The sequence below is a fragment of the Pinus tabuliformis genome, chromosome 9 (assembly GCF_031772625.1).
Source record: "Pinus tabuliformis cultivar Carrire ecotype Pingquan chromosome 9, CPIR1, whole genome shotgun sequence".
In the NCBI taxonomy this organism is placed as follows: Eukaryota; Viridiplantae; Streptophyta; class Pinopsida; order Pinales; family Pinaceae; genus Pinus; species Pinus tabuliformis.
The window spans coordinates 282,465,966-282,489,855 of NC_142307.1; the positions used below are offsets into that span (position 1 = coordinate 282,465,966).

The 23,890-nt window shown below is 41.8% G+C and overlaps 1 protein-coding gene across 1 annotated transcript in view; it reads right to left on the minus strand.

Moving 5' to 3' along the window:
• The window catches only part of LOC149148277 (uncharacterized), a 36,344-nt gene extending 34,408 nt beyond the window's left edge, over positions 1 to 1,936 (minus strand). The window contains exon 1 of the mRNA XM_089442129.1: positions 1,269 to 1,936. Coding sequence (XP_089298255.1) covers positions 1,269 to 1,936 — 668 coding nt within the window. The remainder of the gene's footprint in view (positions 1 to 1,268) is intronic.
• Positions 1,937 to 23,890: the final 21,954 nt, after the last annotated feature.

Genomic DNA, 23,890 nt, shown 5'->3' on the forward strand with positions numbered 1-23,890 from the left:
AGTTGTCCATGTCCCATAAAGTTCATAGTGATACACTTTTCTAGCATGCAACAAATTTCCAAGCCAATCAATGTAATCGGGAAGAGGGAAACCTCTAAAATTAGAGCTAGGACATGAAAACAAAATTGCAGCATTTTGGGACCCATGAGGAGTTAACAGAACATCTGCCTCTGCTACCAGCCTAACTTGCTGACAGACCTCGAGTGGTCCAGGTTCAATTACTTTTACTGCTAGATGCATTTCTTTTTCAAGCAACTCATGCATTTCTTTAAAATTAGCTATATTTCTTGGAGAATTAGGCCGATTGCATATGATAACATCCAACAAAGGCCTTCTAGCATTCATACAAGGAGTTTTTACAGTGCCAAGACTTTCTGTCTCAACCAATCATGGGAAAATTCATTAGGAATGTAGGCAGCATTAGTCAATCCAACAAAGGTTATGGATCCTTAAAGCAAATTGGAAATTCATCAGCAACCATGGGGTGAAGATACTCCACCTCCATTTGCGATGTAAAACCTTAAGCAAGCCCTTAGGCAACATGCTAATGGATTTTGGGTCATAGGGGTCTATAAACCAGCAAAAGGTAGAATTTTTCAGTGAGTATAGCGGAGACATGAGAATGGCAGGGATGACCTTCTCATGAATTTTTCACTGCAACCTCTTTCCCATCGTAAATTCTTCTGCAGACAGACCCAAATGTGCTTTGGGCATGTGCACTATTTTGGATTTTTCTGTCTGTAGGAATAATACGATGCCACAGAGAATTCAGAGTATATGAGGTTCTCCAATGAAGGCCAGCATGAGTTAATGTATGGCTTTTAGAATCTAATGCCGCAAATTTTCAAATGAAATGCATATCTTTCAACTGACACATTGGTATTCTGTTTTATTGATCGACATTCTAAAAATTGCTTACCAGAAGCATTCATTCAGTAAGATATGATCAGTTATTTTGTGATATAGTGGAGTACCTGGAAAAATGAATGTACTTCTTTTCACTATTTGGCATGCATGCTCCATGCTTTTTTTTTAGTTTCAACAAACAACTTTTCGGTTGGATACAGAGCAGCAGTTTTCCACAATATAATATCTGGATTTAACTGTATCAGGATCATAATAAAGGAATGCTTTATAAGGCTATAAATTATCATGGACACTGTTCTTCTGTCCAAGCTTCACTACGAAATTACTTGAAAACCACATTTTGAGAAACTTCCACTTCCTCTAGCTTGAAGACAACAAAACTTGCCTACTGGGCCACATACCTAAATGAAAAATCTGAGACATCCTTCAAAAAATTTGCAGTCTTTGTGCCCTTTGATTTAAGTTTAGGATTTATTATTATCAAAAGATCAAACGGATGGCGTTCCTGAGCTTCAGCTTCCTCCTTTAGTGTAAACCTGATATATTCTTCCTTGTCTTCTACAACAATCATCTGCAGTGTTACTCTGATTTGAGGGGCAGCAAGCCCACAGCTAGGTGCATCCCACATGACTGCAATCATATTATCTATAATCTTCTGAATCCTCTCGCTGCCAATTTCATCCAATACGACTTCTTCTGCACATTTATGTAGCATGGGATCGCCCGCCTGCACTATCTTCGGTAAAACAATCTTCTTCTTCCCAAATCCAAAGAACCCACCTGCCAGAGACACTGTCAACGTCCTCAGATGTGCCCTGTGCATCGGTTTTGAGCCCAACAATCCATATTTCGGATACCCATCAACCTTTAGCAAATGAGAGAAGCTAGATAAGAGTCTACTGTGAATTCCTGAAGAGGTAGAAACCAGTGTGGTTGTTGCAATGCAAGCCAGCCGATTTGGGCTGTACCTGGGACTGCCCAAAGCCCCGCCTGGGGAGTTCATAGAAGCTAAAATGGCAGTTGTAGCATTTGTTCGAATGGTGGGAGATGATGCCAATCCATAACCCATCTTTCCTCGAAATGGTAGCGCATCCGTAGCAATCCTGGTTCGACTCCACGCATTTCTCAGCATCCTGAATAAATTTGGTAACGGTTATGGAGACATTACCTTTCGAATTTAAATTTGTTTCAAATCCACGAAGGCTCAGTGGATCTTTAAGGCACTGCGTGATCTGTTGCTTGTTTAAGCCCAGAAGATTTTCGAACAAAAACCTGCAGAGAAGACAGGAGGGAAGTCCCGAGTCCCGTATTATGGTTAATACATCTCCCCCCGCAGTGTACCTTGCAACATATTGGCGAACTAAATGGGGTTTGGTGAGCTTGGGGTAGTCTGATCGGAGGCGGCGAAATTTCTCCTGTGAGGAGATGGCAATGAAGGTGTCCAAGGGAACGGAAGAGAAACGATCCTGGACGAATGTGAAAATATTTGGGTTGGTATCATTCTAGAGGAGAAGGGTTCGAATCTCTTCGTATTCGGATGCCTTCATTTTTTGGTGCGATAAAAAACAGACATATCACAAAATCCGTAATAAGGTTAAGCAATAATATTTTTGTAGGGGAATCCCAGTGGGAAATCTTGAATGCAAGTAGAAATACAATAACGTGATGAGCATTAAAAATCAAAGACTTCCAAAGCCTAATATAATATATTGTAATGTGGCTTCTAACCTTTAAGTAAGTTGTAGACATAGCTACGGTAACCTGTAGGTTGACTGTCTCCACAACATTACTACAAGACCTTATTTTATCCGCGGAGTCTTGTTCACAAATCATTTTAGCATATGGTCATTTAGAACATTGGTTCTAAAGTACATTATACAAAATTTTAGGGTAGAATGTTGTAGAAATTTAATCAAAACTAGTCATGGGCCCATAGGTCTCAAGGGTTTAACTTAGCTCTGATACCAAGTGTAAGGACCACAATTCAGACTAAATATATATATATATATATTTTTTCTTTTTCTTTGCAGCAAATACAACCAGAAAAGAAACACATTGAAATTCAAATTTATTTAACACACACATTCCTGCCGCTCATTTCATACCATAGCATTTTCATACCTTTAACTAAGATCAATAGTAATGAAATACATATGTACCATTCAACAGAAGGCGAGACTCCGCTTGCTCTGCTGTTGCTGGTATTCCCTTGTATCTGGTCACCTCCGCGAGTGAATGATGACGCACTTGATCTGAATGCGAAGACTCACCGATTAACCTCCCAGCCTACTCCTTGGGAACTCTTCTTCCCCGCGGACCCCCAAGCTGCAATGGGGTTGTACAATGGAGACAAGCACTAGCTAGTAGAGGAGAGCACACCTTGGCTCAAGAGTCCCCTCTCTAAATCCTCTACCTCACCAAACTCACTATAGCTTCGTAATCACTGCTCTCACAACATCTCATCCATCCAACAATAGGGTTCCCAAAATTCCCTTCTTCCATGGATTGCCCCTTCTTTTATAGGAGTCCTCATAGGTGACACTTGTCATGTCATGCATAATTAATTATTTTTTTATAATTCAACAGCTTGATTATTCACCCACCCACGTGTCATTCTCACATCAAGGGTCTCCCAAAATTATTTACTTAAATTTTTATTTAAAACTAATATTTTCCTCACCTCAACAAGATTACTATTTCTTCTCCTAGTTGTCTCTTTATTCCCCCCTTTTATTCCTTAATTTGTGTTCATTACTTGAATTCAATTAATGAGTCAAGATTCTATCCCCAATTTACTCCCTAATTTAACTCAGGTTATCTCCTAGATGGATATTCTTATGTTGGTTGTTGACACATGGAGCTTCTCTACATTTCTCTAAATTTAATTTATTATTCTCATTTTAATTCACCTTCCCCTTTTCTTAATTAGGTTTAAATTAGTTTAGGATTAATCTTTATCCTTACCATTATGTTTGTCTTTCCCCTTTTTCCTAATTAAACCACATAATCTTCCTAGTATTTTCCAAAATGGGAAGGGTAGAGTTTTTAAGGTACTCTATTTTAATTCTTCCTATGATCCTCCTTATTCCAAGTTTTATTTTTGATTTAATTACATTGGTTTCTAATCATCATTTACCCTTGATGTAAATTTACCTAGTTTTCATTCCTTGCTTATATTTATTTATTATTATTTATTTTTAATGATTCCAAGGATGCCAAGTTTGGTTGTGCGCTTCAAGAACTTCCCTAGAAGTTCCAAGGGTGCCACACCTAATAGCTTATTTGTGATGTCAAGGGTGCCAGTTTAGTTGTGCCCTTCAAGAACTTCCCTAGAAGTTCCAAGGGTGCCACACCTAATAGTTTATTTGTAATGTCAAGGGTGCCAGTTTGGTTGTGCCCTTCAAGAACTTCCCTAGAAGTTCCAAGGGTGCCACACCTAATAGTTTATTTGTGATGCCAAGGGTGCCAAGTTGGTCGTACCCTTCAAGAAATTCCCCTGAAGTTCCAAGGGTGCCACACCACTTTCCCTTCAAGCATCCAGTGATTACGAGGGGAAAATATAGTGCAACGTCATAGACCACTATCATCTCTTATGTTTCCTGCTATAGTGAGAATAATGGTGTCGGGGATCAAGGAATCCGCCTTGATGCGCGCCCCCGGTAAAGTCCTCATGAGCGACCCAACTTTGGAACCTGCCCTCATGGCATCGTGATCTTCAAGGCGAAGGTGCTTCAACCCTTCCAGCCCAAGTCATGGCGGGAGTGCTAGTGGGTGAGATCAGGGACTTTGTCCCACCCCTCCCATGTAGTTCCATCCACTTGTACAACCCGATCACCCATATGTGAGTCATTCGGTCAAGCAACTAATCCGTGCCTGCAACGATTAATATATCATCAGAATATAGTTAAACATATATGGCAGATTCCAAGATCGACTTAGACTTTCAAAGATAAAGTAGTATAAATTTTCAACAAACCAGGTGTCATCGACATGTCATATGTGAGTTCCTCTGATGGTTTCCTGCCATACTCAATAATCATCAGTAACATGGTTTCTCAATGTTAGTCAATTATCATAATAGCATCATTAACAATTCCTGGTCATTCACATCATTGTCCATTGTAAGTCTGAACTAAAGGAAGTAGGTAACATAGGGGACACATCCCTCATGGCTATCATCAATAATCATCAATGGAAACATACATATTCATTAAGCTATCAACATCGTAACATCGTAGAAATATACCTATCCATAAAATTTATCCTCATTATGCTTTTAGTAGAGCGCATACATATTCTTTACTACCCTCATCATAATTCCAAATAGAGACCAACTTAACTATTAATATTGTAATCATCAGAATATTGATAGATAAGATACATAACCATTCATGCTACCATAATATCAATGGAAAGCATTCATAAACATCACAACCATGAATATCTCAATCGCTAATAATAGTGTCATGGGTCCAGATCCTTAATCTGAGGTCCTCGAAGAATAGAGTGTCTAAGATAATGTCATATCAGGGTTAGGAAACTAGAGTGGGCACTACATACGCAGGCAGCCTGTTTACACAGGTGCGTTCACGCTCTGTGCACAAAGCAAAAGTGCGTACAGGTACGCACTGTGCTTAACTCAGAGGGTGCGTACTTCTCCCAAAACTATGAAAAATAAAAACTAACTCAAAATTAACTAAATCCACCCAATCCCACAATCATCAAGCCAAAAACAGAAACAAAAATAGAGTTTCTCAGGTCAAAGTATAAACAAGGAAAACAATCAATTCCCCAGTATGGTCGCCATTTTGTCACACAGAATAAGTCGATCTTGCGGACAAGATAGACCTTCCTAGAATCTAAAGAAGACCTAATGACAAGCAAACCAACCAGACACTATCTTTCTCTAAATATGCTTTAATAAACAATAACAAACAGGTGTTTTTAGGGCCTACCTTAGATCCAATGCTAGCTTGTGGATGCCTTCACTCCTTTGATCCAAATGAGCTCCTCTTCGCAAATCTGTAAACACAAACAAGGCAAACAAATTAAATAGCACCTGAAAAGCCAATTGCATAAAACATATTTAACATGAAAGTCAAGGAGTCCATGAAACAAATAACATAAGATACTTGTTGAGAAAAATGAGTTTGATTGTATTAATTCAAAAGAAGAAGAACCTTACAACCTTTGCCTTGACACTGTACAAGCTCCTCCCAGGGTCCAGCAAGAAGTCTCCTCTAGTTTGACAGGTTTCACTCACTCCCCAATGAAACCAAAAAGGTATGTGATCTCTCCTCTTTAGGCTTAACTAGGAATTCTTGATTTCACCAGCATTTACCCTAAAAAATGTTCAGCTTCTAACCTCTCCAGCAACCAGCCCAATGCCTATATTTATAGTGCAATGGAGGGAGGTTACTAGGTCCTCCTTCAAAGGGATAAAGCCCTCCTTCAAAGGGATAGATCCTCTCATCAAGGGATTAGCTCGTTCTCTTTCGGGATGCATGAACCACCTCAAAGCGAACAATCCACGTCAAAATTCCTTCTAGAAACCTCTAGAATTAACCCAAAGTGAGTTTTTTAAGATAAAACTTGCACCTTTTGACTTTCACAGGGGTCCGCACCTACACCGTTAGGGACAGAGCGGGCAAGTACGCAACTTTTGTACACAGAAGGTGCGGGACCGCAGGTGACTATGAGAGAAAGTGCAGAACCAGAGTTACATTGATTTTTAATGTCTTTCTCTCATTTCCAAAGCTTGATTTGAAGAGCTGAGGTCTGAGACTTGCTTAGGAGGATAGTACAAGTGATGATAGACCCATACTGACTGCAAATAATCATGGTGACGATATTTTTGTGTAACAGAAAGCACCTGGGTTCGCAAGGCTCCAACGAAGGAACCAAAACTTGATTTGGAGCATGCTAAGGAGACCTTCATGGAAGCTAAGAGGAGCTTCGCTGATACCTCCTCTTCAGGAAGTAAAGGTAGACTAAAGCCAGAAATGGACCCATCAATGCTCACTATGATCTTGGAGACATGGGCAATATTGCTACGTGACAACAAGGTTGTAAAGGGGCTACAAGAACTCATAACTAGATGCGTTGGGGCCGTGTCAGGAGAACTATGCGTAGTCTGGAAGCTCAGGAAGCACACGACGCGAATAGGAAGGGAAATGAGATTGACCGTGCATATCGAGGAATATGAGATGGACCAAGTGATTCTGGATCTAGGATCGGACGCGAACGCCCTACCAAAGCAGACATAGGAGTGCATGGGTAGGCCTGCGTTGCAATGGTCTCCTATCCAACTGCAGATGGAAAACCAGCAAAATATCCTACCTATGGGGAGATTGCAGGGAATCACAATAGATATTGAAGGAGCAAGCGCGCTAGTGGATTTTGAAGTGATAGATATTGTTGATGACAACAATCCCTACCCTGCGCTATTGGGAATATATTGGGCCACTGACATGAATGGAGTGATAAATCTAAAGAAGCGGAAGATGATGTTTGAGAAAACGTCTCTGCACATAGTGGTACCTTTAGACCCTGCAGAGTGATCACACTACACGGAGCCAGTGTGCGACTATGATAGCAATGATGACTTGGACTGTATCTACAAGATAACCACACAGAAGTAGGAGTGGGTAAATCCAACCACAGATGGTCGAATCTCATGGGAGAGAAAAAGCTCTTGCACATCCGATTCTAACGAGGATATAGAATGATGGCAGAACCAGTTACACGAGGTAACCATGCACAACTGTTAAATGATGACAAGGTCGTTGCGTTGTGTAGCAATAGAGGTAAGAGACCTGCCTACGTATGATGGGTTAAGCGAGGTGGATGCCTTCCTAAAAAAAATTTAAAGAGAAGTACAGGAAAAACAATTTTTTGATGGGGTACTACGAGCTACGCCCGCAAGATGGTGGGGTACACACCAAGGAAGTTTTGAGGACTAGCATGAATGCATAAGGATGATGTGCATGCAGTTTGGGAAGCCTCATATGCTATTAAAAGACAAGTATGATGGACAGGACGATCCACGTGTACACCTCGAAAAATGAACAAAGGTCTATGGGGAAGAGCCACAACTTGAGTGGGTGCACTTGTTCTGTCATACCCTAGATATTATACCCATGAATTGGTATATAGAAACATAGCTCCGCCATGGCATGAATGAATGGGATATATTGCGCGAAGGACTCTTGTTAACCTTCACGTTTGAGGATCATTGGTGGGATATTATTGATGATGCACTACAAGCAATAAAATTAGCTATCTTTAAAATACCCCATGATCCAATGGAAGTGCTTCAGCCTTAATGGGTGACCCAGCTAAGCTACGCACTGGAGTGTTACAACGCAAACATTGAAGAAGACGATGAAGATCCGCGTAAAGTTAACATCCTAGAAACTGAAGGCTATTGTGATGTTCAAGGGCCAATGATTAAAGACCCTGACATTACCGCGCTGGTAAAGACAAAGCAGGTAAACATTAGTACAGAGGCCGAACCGAAGTATGCAATGCTCGTCGATGACTAGGATGATGCCACAGTGGATAATATTGTTGAGTTACTCCGCGAGTACCAAGACTTATTCCCAACCAATATCACGGACTTAAAGGGGATTTTTCGTGATTTAGGGATGATGAAGATCACCCTAAAACCCAATGCGAAGCCGTTCAAGTAGAGGCCTTATCGATTGAATCCGAAGTACAAGGAAAAGGTCTGCGTAGAACTAGACAAAATGCTCGCAGCTGGAATCATTGAGCCAGTGGAAGAATCTGACTGGGTAAGCCCTATGGTAGTGTAGGAGAAGAAGTAGAAGGGCGAGATAAGAATATGCATGGACCTCAAGAAATTGAATGATGCCTGTGTACATGACCCATTCCTGACTCCATTCACAGATGAAGTATTGGAAAATGTCGGTGAACAAGAAGCATATTCTTTTACCGATGGGTTCTCAGGGTACCACCAGATCAAAATTGCACTGAAAGATAGGAGAAAGACCACCTTCGCGACTAAGTGGGGCTGCTTTCAACACATCGTTATGCTGTTTGGGATAAAGAATGCGTTGGCCCTCTTTTCACGCATAGTTGTTGCAACATTCAAAGAATATATCCACAAATTCCTGGAGGTCTATCTGGATGATTGGATTGTATTTGGCTTGGTTAAGCACCATGTAACGAGCTTATGCTTGATGCTGGATACTTGCTGATGACACTAAATCGCGTTGAACCTAAAAAAGTGTACGTTCCTCATTTCCTTTGGGAACCTATTGGGACATGTGGTCTACAAACAAGGAATAATGGTAGACCCCGCAAAGATTGCAGTAATTCTGAATTTGGAAGCACCGCAAAGTGTTAAACAGCTACGCACTACCTTGGGACATACAGGGTAATACAGGAAGTTCATCAAAAGCTATGCCCAGATCACGATGCCAATGGAGAAACTGTTGAAAAAAGATGTCACGTTATGTTGGAATGATGATTGCATGAAGAGCCTAGATGTACTAAAAGAGAAATTGGCCTCCACCCCAATCTTGGTCTTCCCAAAATGGGATGTCGAGTTTCACCATGTTGACGCATCATGTATAGTGCTAGGAGCAATGCTAACACAAGAGGGTGGAGAGGGCTTAGATCACCCTATCACGTTTGCAAGTCGCAGGTTGTCCAAAGCAGAAAAGAACTATTCCACAACCGAATGTGAGGGTTTGGCTATGGTGTATGCACTCCAAAAATACTGGCACTATTTTCTAGGAGGACATTTCAAGATGTATACAGACCATTTCGTGCTCAAATACTTGGTCAATAAGCCTGTGTTGGGGAGGCGGATATGCAGGTGGCTCTTATATTTCCAAGAATATGACTTTGAGGTCGTGGTGAAGCCTAGAGGCCTAAACGTGGGACCAGATCACTTGTCGCGTATTAAGACGAGAGAGGAACCTACTAGCTTGGAGGAAGGATTACCTGATGCACAGCTCTTTGTTATGCACATCACGGATGGTTACTTTGAAGATATAATCCACTTCCTGACAATGGGGACTGCGCTGAAGGAATACTCCGTCGAGCAGAAGAAGGAACTGGTGGTGCGCGCAGCTAATTTTTTTGTCATCGCAGGGCACCTATACAAAATGGGCAATGACGAGATACTACGAAGGTATGTACCTGAATTTGAGCGAAGTCAGATTCTCATGGAAGTGCATGGGGGCGTTGCAGGAGGATACTATGTAGGATGAGCGACCGTGAAAAATATTCTTCGTGAAAGGTTGTGGCGGCCAACCCTTCATCAGGATTCAAAAGCACACTGTAAGGCCTATGATATATGTCAAAGGATAGGTAAACCATTACGGAGGAACAAGATGTCTTTGAATCCACAAATGATGTTGCAACCCTTCGAAAAGTGGGCAATCGACTTTGTAGGACCTATCAAACCTCAAGGAAAAACAGGTGCACAATACATTATCACCACGACAGAGTACCTAACTCATTCGGCGAAAGTGCAACCAGTCAAACATTGCATGACCGCCAGGGCTGCGAATTTTTTGTTTGAACAAGTATTGAATCAATTTGGTTGTCTGAAAATCTTAATGAGTGATTACGGTGCGCATTTCCTGAACGAAACCATCAACATGCTAACAGAATATTTCCATGTGTATCATCAGAAAAGCACACTGTATCACCCACAAGCCAATGGGATAGTAGAAGCATTCAACAAAATACTTGAGACTACACTAACCAAAGTATGCAATGCGCAGCGGAGTGATTGGGACCTACACGTACCTCTAGTACTATGGGCTTATAAGACAACGTGCAAGAAACTTACGGGACAAACACCTTTCTGGTTGGTTTATGGCGTGGAAGTTGTCATGCTAATGGAATATATTTTACCTAGACTACGCATAGCAGTGCTCACAGGTATGCGGGACTGCAAAGCCCTAGAAGAGAGGCTTATGTAGTTGGAAGAACTTGAGGAGGAATGGTTCATGGCTGGCTTTCATCAGCAGGTGCAAAAGCAACATGAGAAGGCCTAACATGATCACCATATTAAGTTGCGCACCTTAAAGGTATATGATTTAGTGTTGTTTTATGACAGTAAGTTTGATAAATTCACGGGAAAGTTCAGAATGCATTGGCTGGGACCATACGTTATTAAGGAGGTCACAGGTGGAGGCCCAATATAGCTAGTCAAACTAAATGGAGAGCCTTTCCCAGGAAAAGTGAATGGCAGCCGCTTGAAACCCTACATGGGTGGCCCGACTATTTGAATAGCTGGCAGAAGTAGAGTCTTCACACACAAAGATCCGGAAAAAGGTACGAAACTATAAAGAAATGCAATGGATACAGGCACAGATGCAGAGAAGCAACTCCGACACTACAGTCTTGGAACAATGTATGCAGCAGATCAAGCATGCAGCAACTCAGTGCACTGCTGACCTTGCCGTAGTTCAAGAACAGTTGGAGGGACTCCACGCAAAGATCTCCGCGCTGACAGAGTGACTCGAGGGCAATTCACGATGTTTTTGTTGGGGGCCCGTTGGGCATGGAATCCCCCCAAAGCATGTTTTGGGGCTTAAAGCCCAAGTTTTGACCAAATCCTTTTTGTAAAAGATCCGCAAATTACAGGAACGGGGCGTGAAAGTATAATAGATTCACAGGGTTGTCCACCCTATTTTTTGTAATGTAATGTCGGCTGGATAGACCTACCCATGGTCCGTGGACCATGGGTTTGTATAAAGAGAGCGAGGCTCTAACTATAGAAAAAAGAATGAATAGAAGAAAAGCATGAGAAGTATAAGTGATTAAGTCGAAGTGTAAAGTGTGTTTGTGGTTCGTAGAGTAGGAGAAGGCTCTGCAGCTGAGTGCGCAGAGGCCTAGTAGTCTGTAGCTGAGTGCGCTGGGCAGGTCGAGTCTGTAACCATTGGGAGAATCAATAAAGAGAAGTCTTGCTATAATTCTATGTATATTTTCTCAGTTTAATGCATGATTAGATATAATTTGCAAGTATACTGTTTATTTGTTGTGCGATCGTGTATGAATGTTTTGTATTGCTAATTATAACTTAAGACATTCAAGTAGGTGAAGGTAATTAATTAACACTGAAAGATAAGTAGGATCTCAGGTAATAGTTCAGAGCGCGGCACAACCCCTGGTTAGGGCTGCGTGAAGGCAAAGTATCAAGTTGTAAGGAACGGGAAGTGCGCGAAGCAACCTGCGCGCAGGAACAAACAGAGAACCAATCGTACCTATCAGACATATCAAGGGTGTGGAAACCTAGTTCTAGCACCCTCCCATACTACTTCGGGTGAGACCTCAGTCCACACAGCGTGGAGTGTTACCGAAAGGGCCAATAATACAGGGATTTGTTTGGCTACTTAACTCCAAAATTGGGTTAGGCCCCAACAAGCCAACACCAAGACAGGCATTGGAAAGTTGATTCAGAGAGATTTCTTGTAATAGTGACCATAAGTGCTTGTGTACATGATTAGTCTATTCAATTTGTTGTGTAATTGACCTCCTCAGATTTAATCCTAATAAAGCGGTCACCCATCTTGAAAGCAGACCCGGAGATGTAGTCCATCAGGGACGAACTCCATAATCAATCTTGATTTCTGGTATCGATGTGTTTTTGTTGATTTTCACTTCTATTTTACATCTTGCTTATGCTTATCATCTGTCATAAAGTCTTTCTTCTCAAGCAGTTCTCACAGTTTAATCATTTTAATTTAACATTCAGTTCACTGTTGGCATAATCAATTCTACTTCTATTTAAACATATGATCATTTCAGATCATATAATTTGGTATCAGAGCAGGTTTCATTTGTAGAATTTTTCCAATAAATGTTAACCAGGTGAAAGTCACAACGTGGAGAAGGAATCCTCGAGGAGATTGATCCAGAGATTGGAAAGCGAATAGTTGCTCATAAGTCGACCTTGATAGGATCGGATGCAGATGAAACGCCAGAAACTAAGATGAACGATGAAGAGTCTCAGTAAGCATTCTTGAGTAAGAAATATATGTTGGGAGAACTATATGAGGATAAGAAGGCGAGAGATGCAGCTTATTCTTCAAAGACATCAAAGAAGGAAAAAGGTAAAGGCAAGGCTGATAAACCACCTTCACCCCCATCATCTCCATCATCATCATCTTCTTCTTCTTCTTCTTCTTCCAGTGTAGAATATGAAATAGGAAAGAAACCTAAGAAAACATCTCTTTTAAACTTGATGTAAAATTTGAGTCACCTATTTATGATGGTGAAATGAACCTCGAAAAGCTAGATAATTGGATTGAGAAGTTGGAAGTGTAATGTCATATTCAGAACATTTCTAACGATAAAATGAAAATTCAATTAGCTACACTTAGAATGGGGGGGAAATATTTAATCTGTTGGGAAAGTAAAACTCAGATAGATGTAAAGCAGAAAGGTAAAGTTATCTCTTCATGGTCTAATTTTTTAAAATCTCCTAGGTAACAATTCAATCCTTTATTTCCAAGTGATTAGCTAGATTTTATTTTGATGAGCAGTGTGATATAATATTGCATGTGGAAGATTCTAAACGATCTAGTTTAGAATGCTTCGACTCTCGATATGACCATCCCGCCTGCAAATCGCTTAAGAACCCTAATCACAGGCCGCCTCTGACGGCTTAAGCTCTCGACGCCGCTGGACTCCTTCTGGAAGCCTGCAATGGCAAAGACTGCAGGAGGGGAGAGCTCCGCCTCCCCTCCATTGGACACTCCAAACTCTGACAAGGAACAACATAGGACGCCTCTGACCCCTTCTGGCGCAGTCCCTGAAGCTGAGCAGGGAGGACAAAGGACGGAAGGAAAAGAGAAACCCACAGCCCAGACTGATGAGGTAAACACAGAAAAAGAGGCGCACAATAACGCTTCGTCGTCACAGCCAAAGGCGACCTCGGCCACCTGCATCCCGAAGGCTGCAGAACGTATCAAGGTCGATCTGCCAAGCCACCGCATCAACGGTGAGATCCAATACATGCAGGATCATGCGCTAATAGGAAAGTTTCTTGGATTCTGGCCTACTGAAAAGGCATTGCAGGGCTGGATAGCCTCAAAATGGAAGCCCAAAGGACAAGTTACCCTGCAGCTTGGACCGAAAGGCTTCTTCACGGCCATCTTCCATTGTGTGGAGGACAAAGCGCGGATATTCGAAGGCGGCCCATACTTCTTTAACTCTTCAGGACTTTATCTCACGGAGTGGAAACCAAGATTTAACCCTGATAAAGAAGACTTCAGCTGGGCTCCTGTCTGGATAAGAATGTATTCCCTCCCAGTGGAATACTGGAAAGAAGAAACGCTGGCAGATATCGGCAACAAACTTGGGACCTTCATCAAAGTTGCGGCAGAAACAAAAACTCGCAAATACACCTCGTATGCCAGGATCTGCGTTCAGATGCACCTAACCAAGGCCTTAGCTGATTCGGTAAGTCTCTTTCACGATGACTTTGAATGGACACAGCCTTTAGATTATGAGCACATCCCCTTTCGCTGCCGCAAATGTCATGAGCATGGCCACCTCTTCCGAGATTGTCCTCTGAACTCGCAGTCTAAAGCTTCATCTAATGACACTAATAAAGACTCGGAAGGTTTCACCAAAATTCCCACCCGCCGCAGGCATGCCAAGAAAAGCCAGGTTGTCTCTGATAATGCCATCAAAGCAGATTCCCAGAACAGATTTACTGTGCTTGCTTCTCAAGATCCGCAGGACCAACCCAGCTCTGACCCCTTGGAGAAGTTTTTTATGCCTTCATCCTCCCACAACCCCTCAGCCCCCATGCAGTCCTCAGATCCCGCCTCTTCTCACCACATTCCTAACCCTCCTTCGGATAATGCAAAATTGGTTTCAGATCATAGTCTTTTCCCCTCTTCCCAGGGGAAATCTATGCTAGATAATAAACAGCAAGCCGCAGCCATGGATCTAGATGCAGCTCTAGCTCTCAGTCTACAGGAAGACGCAGATGAGGAAGACCAGAGCTCCCCTATCATCATGGAGGAAGATCAGGTGGATATCAGCTTAGATGGTCTTGACATCTTCAAACTTGAAACGGCATGCAAACAAAAAGAATACAACTCAATTCCCCCCTGGCAAATAGACAGACTTGAAGGAGTCCTGACCAAAGTGCAGCACAATAAAAGTCTTGGCATACAAGGAGGAAGCCCCTGGGACGGAAAAAAGGCACTCAAAGAAACCAAGAAAAGGGGACGAAAGACAGACCTCCAGAGGACCATAATAGTAGGTGAAATACTTGTGGAATCGGGGCGATTCCCTAAGTTGACAAAGTTCTATAAACCCAAACCTCAGTTTACATGAAGCTCATTTCCTGGAATGTGAGAGGACTCAACAGCCCCTCAAAACATCGAATGATCAAAAACCTGATTCAACAAGAAAAACCATCCATAGTTTTTCTTCAAGAGACAAAAAGCAGCAACGCAGCTATTGAAAGAATTCGAAACAAGATTTGGGCAGGTAGCAGCTCTATTTCAGTAGATGCCTCTGGGGCCTCAGGCGGACTTGCCATTCTGTGGAACCCGCAGACTATTTCATTATATGATTTCCATGCCACCCTTCATCTTATCCAAGCTTCCTTCCACCTCATCGGCACCAATATCCATGGGCATCTCACAAATGTGTATTTTCCGCAGACAATTCAGCAAAAACTTGATCTTCTGGAGACAATCTCCATCCTCAATGAAAATAGGCAATTTCCCCTCTGGATCGGTGGCGGAGACTTCAACATCATAAAATCTATGGAGGAGAAAAAAGGAGGCAGAATCAGGCTCGACAGTGATAGCACTGGCCTCAGAGAATTCATACAGAACAATCAACTCATGGATATTCCAACCTCCAATGGAATTTTTACTTGGACAAATAAGCGTCGAGGCATTCACCACATAGCCTCAAGGCTCGATAGGTTCTTCATCTCGGACAATGCAATCCACCTGGGAGGGGACTTCAACGCCTCCATCATTCCCCAAGGAGGATCCGATCACTGGCCAATTTTGCTACAATGGTCCAGGCCAGGCACTTGTTGCAATAGACCTTTCCGATTCGAAGCCTTCTGGCTCACAAATACCAATTTCAAGACAGTGGTAAACGAGGCATGGAAATCTTATATTCCGCCAGAGGGAGCAAAGATGTATCAATTCCAACAAAAGCTGAAAAACTTAAAACAAGTCCTCAAAGTCTGGAATCGCACACATTTTGGTAACATACAGGAGAATCGCCAAAGACTGGAACAACAAATGAAAGCACTTCAACAAACTTTCATTCTAGAAGGCAGAACAGATGAACAAACACAACAGGAGCAGATCCTTTGGAATCAAATTGAAGAGCGCAGGAAACAAGAAGAAACTCTCTGGCGTCAAAAATCCCGAATCAGCTGGCTAAAAGAGGGGGAGAAGAATACAAAATTCTTCCATAAAACCACAATCCAAAGGCGAATGCACAATAACATTACATTCATAAACAATCAACAAGGGGAAAGAGTCGAAGCACATGAGGATATGGAGAAGGAATTCACAGGATATTTTAGGGATATTCTCAAGGAGCCCACAGGTAATAGGGATGAAGCAATCAGAACCATCACGCAACACATTCCTCGAATCATAACGGAGGATCACAATAATAAACTGCTTCAGCCCACGTCTCTAAAGGAAGTCGAAGAAGCCATGGCTCAACTTAAAGATGGCAAGGCTCCTGGGCCTGATGGCTTTACAGCCAATTTCTTTCATGAATTTTGGGAGCTCATTAAAGCTGAGGTTTGGGAACTAGTGGAGGAATCCAGAATCATGCACTGGATCCTCCCTGCCCTTAATTCCACCTTCATAGCATTGGTTCCCAAAGGAGAAGAACCAAACAGGCCGGAAAAATATAGACCAATAGCGTTATGCAATGTTATCTACAAGCTTATCTCAAAGGTCATAGCGAACAGGCTTAAACCACTCCTTCCACTACTCATCTCTCCAGAACAGACGGGATATGTAGAAGGTCGGCAGATCATGGATGGAATAATTCTATCAAATGAGGTAATTCACTCATTAAAGCTTCTCAAAAAACCAGGTATGATTCTAAAACTAGATCTCTCTAAAGCCTTTGATAAACTCAGTTGGAAGTACATTCACAAAATGCTTTTGGCTTTTGGTTTTAGCGCAACTTGGACCAGATGGATCATGAACCTTATCTCCTCTCCCAGCTTCTCTGTCCTGCTGAATGGTTCACCCTCATCTCCTTTTCGTCCCTCTCGTGGCATTAGACAGGGGGATCCACTTTCACCTTTTCTCTTTGTTCTAATGGCAGAAGGGCTCAGCAGGCTTCTCAAATCCGTTGTTTCCTCCCAAGCTCTAAAAGGTATCTCCATCCATGGTCTCAATCCTCAGTCTCATCAGCAGTTTGTTGATGACACCATGTTATTCGGCCATCCTTCCTCGCAAGAAGCCTCTGTCTTCAAATCTTTACTCTCCCTCTTCTCCGACGCCTCTGGCACAACCATAAACGCCTCGAAATCTCAGCTCTTCTTCTTCAACACCCCCCCCACTACGCAAAGGAATATTGCCAGAATTCTGGGGTTCACCATATCCCATCTGCCTTCCAAATACCTTGGGGCTCCCCTATCTGACTCTGCCATCAAACATGCTTCTTGGCGGTCTCTCCTTGATAAATTAGAATCAAAGCTTTCATCATGGACTTTCCGTGCTCTAAATATGGCAGGCAGACTCGTCTTAATCAAATCGGTCTTACAAGCAATGCCATTGTATCTTTTTTCCATCATGGCAGCTCCAAAATGGGTCCTTAAAGCCATACGTAACCTTCAGCGCAACTTCCTATGGGGCTCCTCTGGACTGAATAGAAAATGGGCTCTTGTTAACTGGAAAGAAGTCTGTAAAATCAAATCAGAAGGAGGGCTAGGATTAAGGGATCCTCTCCAAAGCAACAATACAATGGGAGCACGAATGTGGTGGAACTGGATCTCCAAACCTCATTCACCATGGGCCAGATTATGGCAAGCAAAATATGCCCCGGGAAGTCAATGGAACGATCTCATAAGAATCAACTCCACAACCCAAGGATCACCCATCTGGAACACTGCAAAGCTTCACAGCAATTTCATTCAAGAGCACAGCTTCTGGGAAATTCACTCAGGCACGACAGCAAGGTTCTGGGAGGATTCGTGGCAGCAACTCCCTAAACTAGCAACTTTATTTCAAAAGCCTCTTTGGCAAATTCATATGCAACAGGCGAACCTCACCCGTGTCCACCAATTCTGGCAACAATCCACGCATCATGACTTCCAAATCTGGAAACCAGCTAGCCTCTGGCAGATGGACTGGCAGGGAGAAACGCATTCTGACATCGATCAGGAACTCACATACAGAAGAATTCGCTACTCCAACCAGCAGGACAGACTAAGATGGGGTCATACACCCAAAGGAACATTTACCACTAAAGAAGCTCATCAACTGCGCTATTCAGACATCCAGGCAGACAAGGATCAAATATGGGGAAAAGTTTGGCTACCAGGTCTATGGCCCAAGATTTCAACTTTCTTATGGCTTCTAAGTAAAAGGCGCATACTCACCTGGGACAACTTGATAAAACGGGGATTCATTGGGCCATCAAGATGCCCAAATTGCAATCTCAACTCTGAGACCATCAGTCATTTAATGGAAACATGTCCGCTAGCTAAGCAACTTTGGGAGAAAGTTGAAAAATGCAACATGAGATCGGACGCAAGGATGGAGGATGTAACAGAAACTATCAGGAATTGGACTAAGAACCCGTTCAAAAGCCAGCTTCTCAACTCTCTGTGGAGTCTTATTCCAGGCTTTTTGTATTGGATTCTCTGGAAGGAGCGAAACTACAGAATCTTTAATAATACCTACCGGTCAATAGACGCTCTGTGGCTTATCTTCAAAAAAAACATTCAGGAAACCTTAGCCATCAGGACGTGGTATGATACAGACATGCCAGAATCTCAGCAGGAGCGCAATATATTGAAAGAATGGAATCTAGACCTTTCCTCCTTAGCCAAGGTCATCACCCGTCCCTCAATCAGCTCCACCTCCCCGTTATCCTGGTCCCCACCCGCTACCAACTCATACAAGCTGAATTTTGACGGGGCGGCCAAAGGTAATCCTGGGCCTGCCGGATTTGGAGGAATCTTCAGAAGCCACACAGGAGCATTATTGCATATATACTATGGATCAATTGGTAAAGACACCAACAATGCAGCAGAATTGGAAGGACTCTGGGAAGGGATTTGCATAGCAGAACAAAAGCACTTCTTCCCTCTTGAGGTTGAAGGAGACTCTTTCATTCTCATAGCCGCTGCTAAAAGATTACAGGTAGGGGCTACCGCAGTCAAGATCGCATCAAGTTGGAGATTGCTCAGTAGAATGGAATCACTGGAGGAAAAGCTAAAAAATCCCCAAAGCATAACCTTCCAGCATGTAAGAAGAACAACAAACCAGGTAGCAGACAGAATGGCTAACCAGGGCGTATCTCAGCAAATACCATACTTCTCAGGTTCACTGGACATGGTAGATGATGACCAACTCAAAAAGGACTGCATCTCTTTGGTGCAAAAAGATCTCTCCCTCCCGGATGCGGGTGTTTAATATGCAGCGCAGCCCACAGGTGGTGCGTCACATGGGCATGTGTCAGCCCGGACGTGCCACGCAGTACCCTGCAGCCTGTTTCATATGGGCGAATGCAGGTGATCCTCCGCGGGTGTTATTACCAGTCTTGTCTGCCTTTATTGTCCTCCTGCAAATCTGTGCGATGGCGCTTCATATGCCGGGAGCCTCTGTCACATTCTTGCATTCATTCGAAGCTGTTGGGCACTCCGCTGCAACATTGGAGCATTCTCTGGTGAGGTGGGGGATTGCGCAGGTACATTCTTGCTCTGTGGAAAATTTAGCAATGTAGAGGGAGCGCCTCAGAATGAGCAGCCGACGAGGAGGCTCTCGGGGTCGGGCTTCAGCTCGGAGGACCGCAATTTCTCCTTCTTCCTCTGTCAAGGTAACATCTGACCAGCATTGCTTCCATGGTAGAGCAATGGGACGTGGCAGTGCGCCTGGGAGTGGAGATATACCAGAATGCGGACATGCAGCGCATCCCATAGTCAGGTATAGAATACCTTGCACACTAGCAAACTCTACATTCATCATAACTATTTCTGTCGAGCATTGTGGCAATCTCAGAGGTCAAGCTGAAGCAACTCAAGGAAACCCTCCACTGGCTCAAGGGACTGTGCCCATAATTGATATGCAGGTTCCCACAATTGATCTGCAACGCCCTACTAGGGAAAGTTCCTCCCCAACTACTCAAGCTGCCCTTGCAGGCCCAAGCGAACCGGCTCAGAGGATCCATACCAGCTCGGTGGTCCCTCTCTCTGACTTGGATGACTCCTAGCAATTTAGGGGCAAGGTGGAGGAAGAGCCCTATACCACAGACGATGATTAATTCAACCAATCAGTTCACTCTCAGCAGCCTGGAAAGGAAAGCTACACTCTGTTTTCGTACCTTGTTATCTGTATGTGTTCGGTTTCAGTCTAGATTTCAAAATCTATGTGTCGGCTATAAGGAGTTATATGTTTATCAGTCCTTGATCAAGTAATGTCATGTGTCGTTATGTTAGTCCGTCACAGCATGTCCATGCTCAGCATCCAATTTTTGTACCTGTTCAATTTTGGGTATGTTTAAATTTGGGCAAACTGTCAATCTTTCGGCAGGAGTTATAGGGCCATGGCCCTGTTGTAACACTGATGTAATTTTTTGACTTTTTGTACTATAATAGAATAGCCTGATTCAGAAAAAAAAAAAAAAAAAAAAAAAATCAATCCTTTAGGATACATGTAGCAAGATGTTATTGATTGGCATCATTTGAGGCAAGGTAAAGGGAAAAGTGTTTAAGAGTTTACTTAGGAGTTCAGAAAGAAAGCATTGGCGCTTGGTATTTCATTGGATACACGTGAAAATTTATTAAAATACAACGGCAGTTTACATTCATATTTACAGCATACATTATTGATGTTTAATCCTGATGATTTTGATGAAGTGTGTGTTCAAGCCATACATATTGAATCAGGGAGTAGACCATTTAAATTTTCACCGCAATCATCCAAAGAGTTGGAAATCAAGGATTCTAATGAAAGTAAGGGGAAGAACAATTCGAAGAGAAAGAAATCAGCAACAGCTCAGAAGGAAAGACCTACTTGTTCTCATTTATAGAGAATTAGTCATGATGAATCTAGGTGTTGGAAACTTCATCCAAAACTTAAGCCCAAGAATTTCCTTAAAGAGAAGGATGAAAAGAATACAATTGCAGCAGTCCAGCAAGATCTAGGTTCCGATTTAGGTGATGAAAGGAGGATAATTGTCATAGTTTTGATAGGTAAAATTTCTAACACTGGTTCAAGTTCTAATACTATTTCATCTTCATTAAACATAAATCCTTCAAATGAGGACAAAAGAGTTGATTTATTTAGGATAAGGATAACTTCTAAGCACACAAATATAGATACAATGTTTGGCAATGGATCACAGGCAAATTTAATATCTGAATATTTATTTAAGAACTTCAGAACTTGGGTTTGGAGACACGAAATCATCTAAGACCTTATCCATTAGGATGGCTAATAAATCAACTTAGATAAAAGTCACAAAATAATGTTTATTAAGATTTTCCATTACAACTAATTACATTGATGAAGTGGAATTAGATGTGGTTCCGGTAGACATATGTGGAGTTGTCTTAGGAAGTCCTTATCTTTATGATCATGATGCAATATTTTATAGAAGAGGGCATAAATATTACCTTAAGAAAGATGGGGTTGAATTTATTGTCAAGGCACATCAAAGTAAAAATCACTTGAATTTAGTTGTTTCTAATCAGATGAAGTGATTAATAAGTTCAAATAAGAGATTTGTAATCATGTGTGTAAAGAAACAACATAAGAATCAACATGATGTTTGTTCAAGTTATGAGTCTCAGCTTAAAGATAGTTTGATCAAAGAGGTAGAAACTTTTCTAGTTCTATTTAAAGAAACCAAACATCTTAATCATAAGTAGGGAATACAACATGAATTACAGTTGATGCCTAAAGCTCCTCTTCCTAATGTCAGAATGAATCAATTCAGTCCAAGTTTGAAAGTTATCAGTTACAGGGATGCAGATCGGTATTGGGGAAGTCAGTGTTAAATTTCTCTTGTATTGTGCCACCATTTCATGTTTCAAACAGTTTGGAAGCCTCTTTTCAAGTGGAGAGGAAGCCTATTTGTTTTCATATCAAAGCCTTTTCTAAAGCAATGTCTAAGTATCCAATACATCTAAGGGAAACTTATGCATCAGGGGAAAGTTCTAATCAATGGAAACATTTAATGAATGAAGAAACAATGATTCAAATAAATCATCCAACATTTCAATACTTTCAAAGTCAAACTAAGTTGCAGCACTCTTCACATTATAGTTTGATGGGTTTATTGCAGCAAGTTCACTTAGTAATCAGGAATCAGGAAAGTATATCAAGTCGAATAGCTGGTATGATGTCAAAAATGTCTTTGATTGTCTTTTTCATTCCGCAATATCGATTGTTAATACATGTCAATAGTATTGAACAATATCCTATAGAGATTGTTTTCAAAGATGTTTATGAATCACTAATTCATGGTACTTCATGGAAAGAAGTCAATTTCCATGCTCATAACAGGTTATGTGACCATATTCACAAGTTGTGCATACTGCAGATGGATGGAATAGTTCACAAATTCAAAGTGTTCCATGATCAACACCATCAGGGTCATCAATTTGAGGTGGTTGATCGAATGTATTGGTACATCTTTCGGACAAGGTGGAGAGTGAGAGAGCTCTACCCTCATTTACTATCTGTCTAGTCAAACTTTTGTGGTCCAAAAGCTTTCAAGTGGAGAAGATTGATCTAGGAGGATCTTGTCAGATTAGTTGCACAGATTCAGTTTCATCATCAAAATTCAGCGTCCAACATCTTCAGCTTCGACAGTGATGTTTATGGTTCAAGTTGTCTGGTAATGTCAATAGTTGATATGGCTTTGTACCTGGTTGTTGACATGTGGTCGTCAGTAGTTCCACCGGGATTTGGTTGTCATATGGGTTTGAATGTCACTTTGTGACAATTGGTTGTAAATTTGTTTTTTTGACACTAAATTCTAAAACTAAGTCATTATATAAACCTATGCTTCAAACATAATGAAAAACCCTAATACACCTAAAGAATTGACTTTAACCTAAGTCTAAACCCTAATACACCTAAACCCATGTATTAAAAATGTAATAAAAATCCATAACCCTAAGTCCTAAACCCATTTAGGTATTACAAAAAAATTGTAAAACATTAATAAACATTCAAAACATTAAAAAATGTGCATAACAGTCCATAACCGCAGGGTTAACCGTAACCGCGGTGGACCATGTGAGCGGGCAGGGATTAACTGTCGGGGTTAACTGTGTCGGAGCCTGACCGCGTGAGGAATTGACTGTAATCATAGTCATATGAGCGATGGTGATAGCCACCACGGTGTCGGAACCATCGGGTTGAACGCATTGCCAAAACAGTCATCGTAAACCTCGGCATGTAAATGTTGTACAGCTCACCGTGCAGTCAATCGCCAGCAGGCAGCGGAACTATCAGAGCTATAACCGCGAGTTAGTTAATTGGTGTTCACATGCGTTGTCTCCTCCTCCGCCTGATTAGAAAATGGCTAATGGTTTTGAGTTTATTATAAGGTTGAAAATTGGGTTTTTTAGCCGAATGTTGTTATTTGGTTACACTAAGACCTAATAACATTAAAACTCAACCAAAACCCTAATTTAACCCTACAAGTCAGCTAGTTCATTCCTAAACTTGGCGTGAAGGAGTTCGAATGTATTTGTAGGGTTATAAAGGCAACTTTTCTCATTGAAGACGAAGGAGAGTGGTTTTGAGTTTTATGTGCATATTCTAGAGGATATAGTTTTTTTATTTAT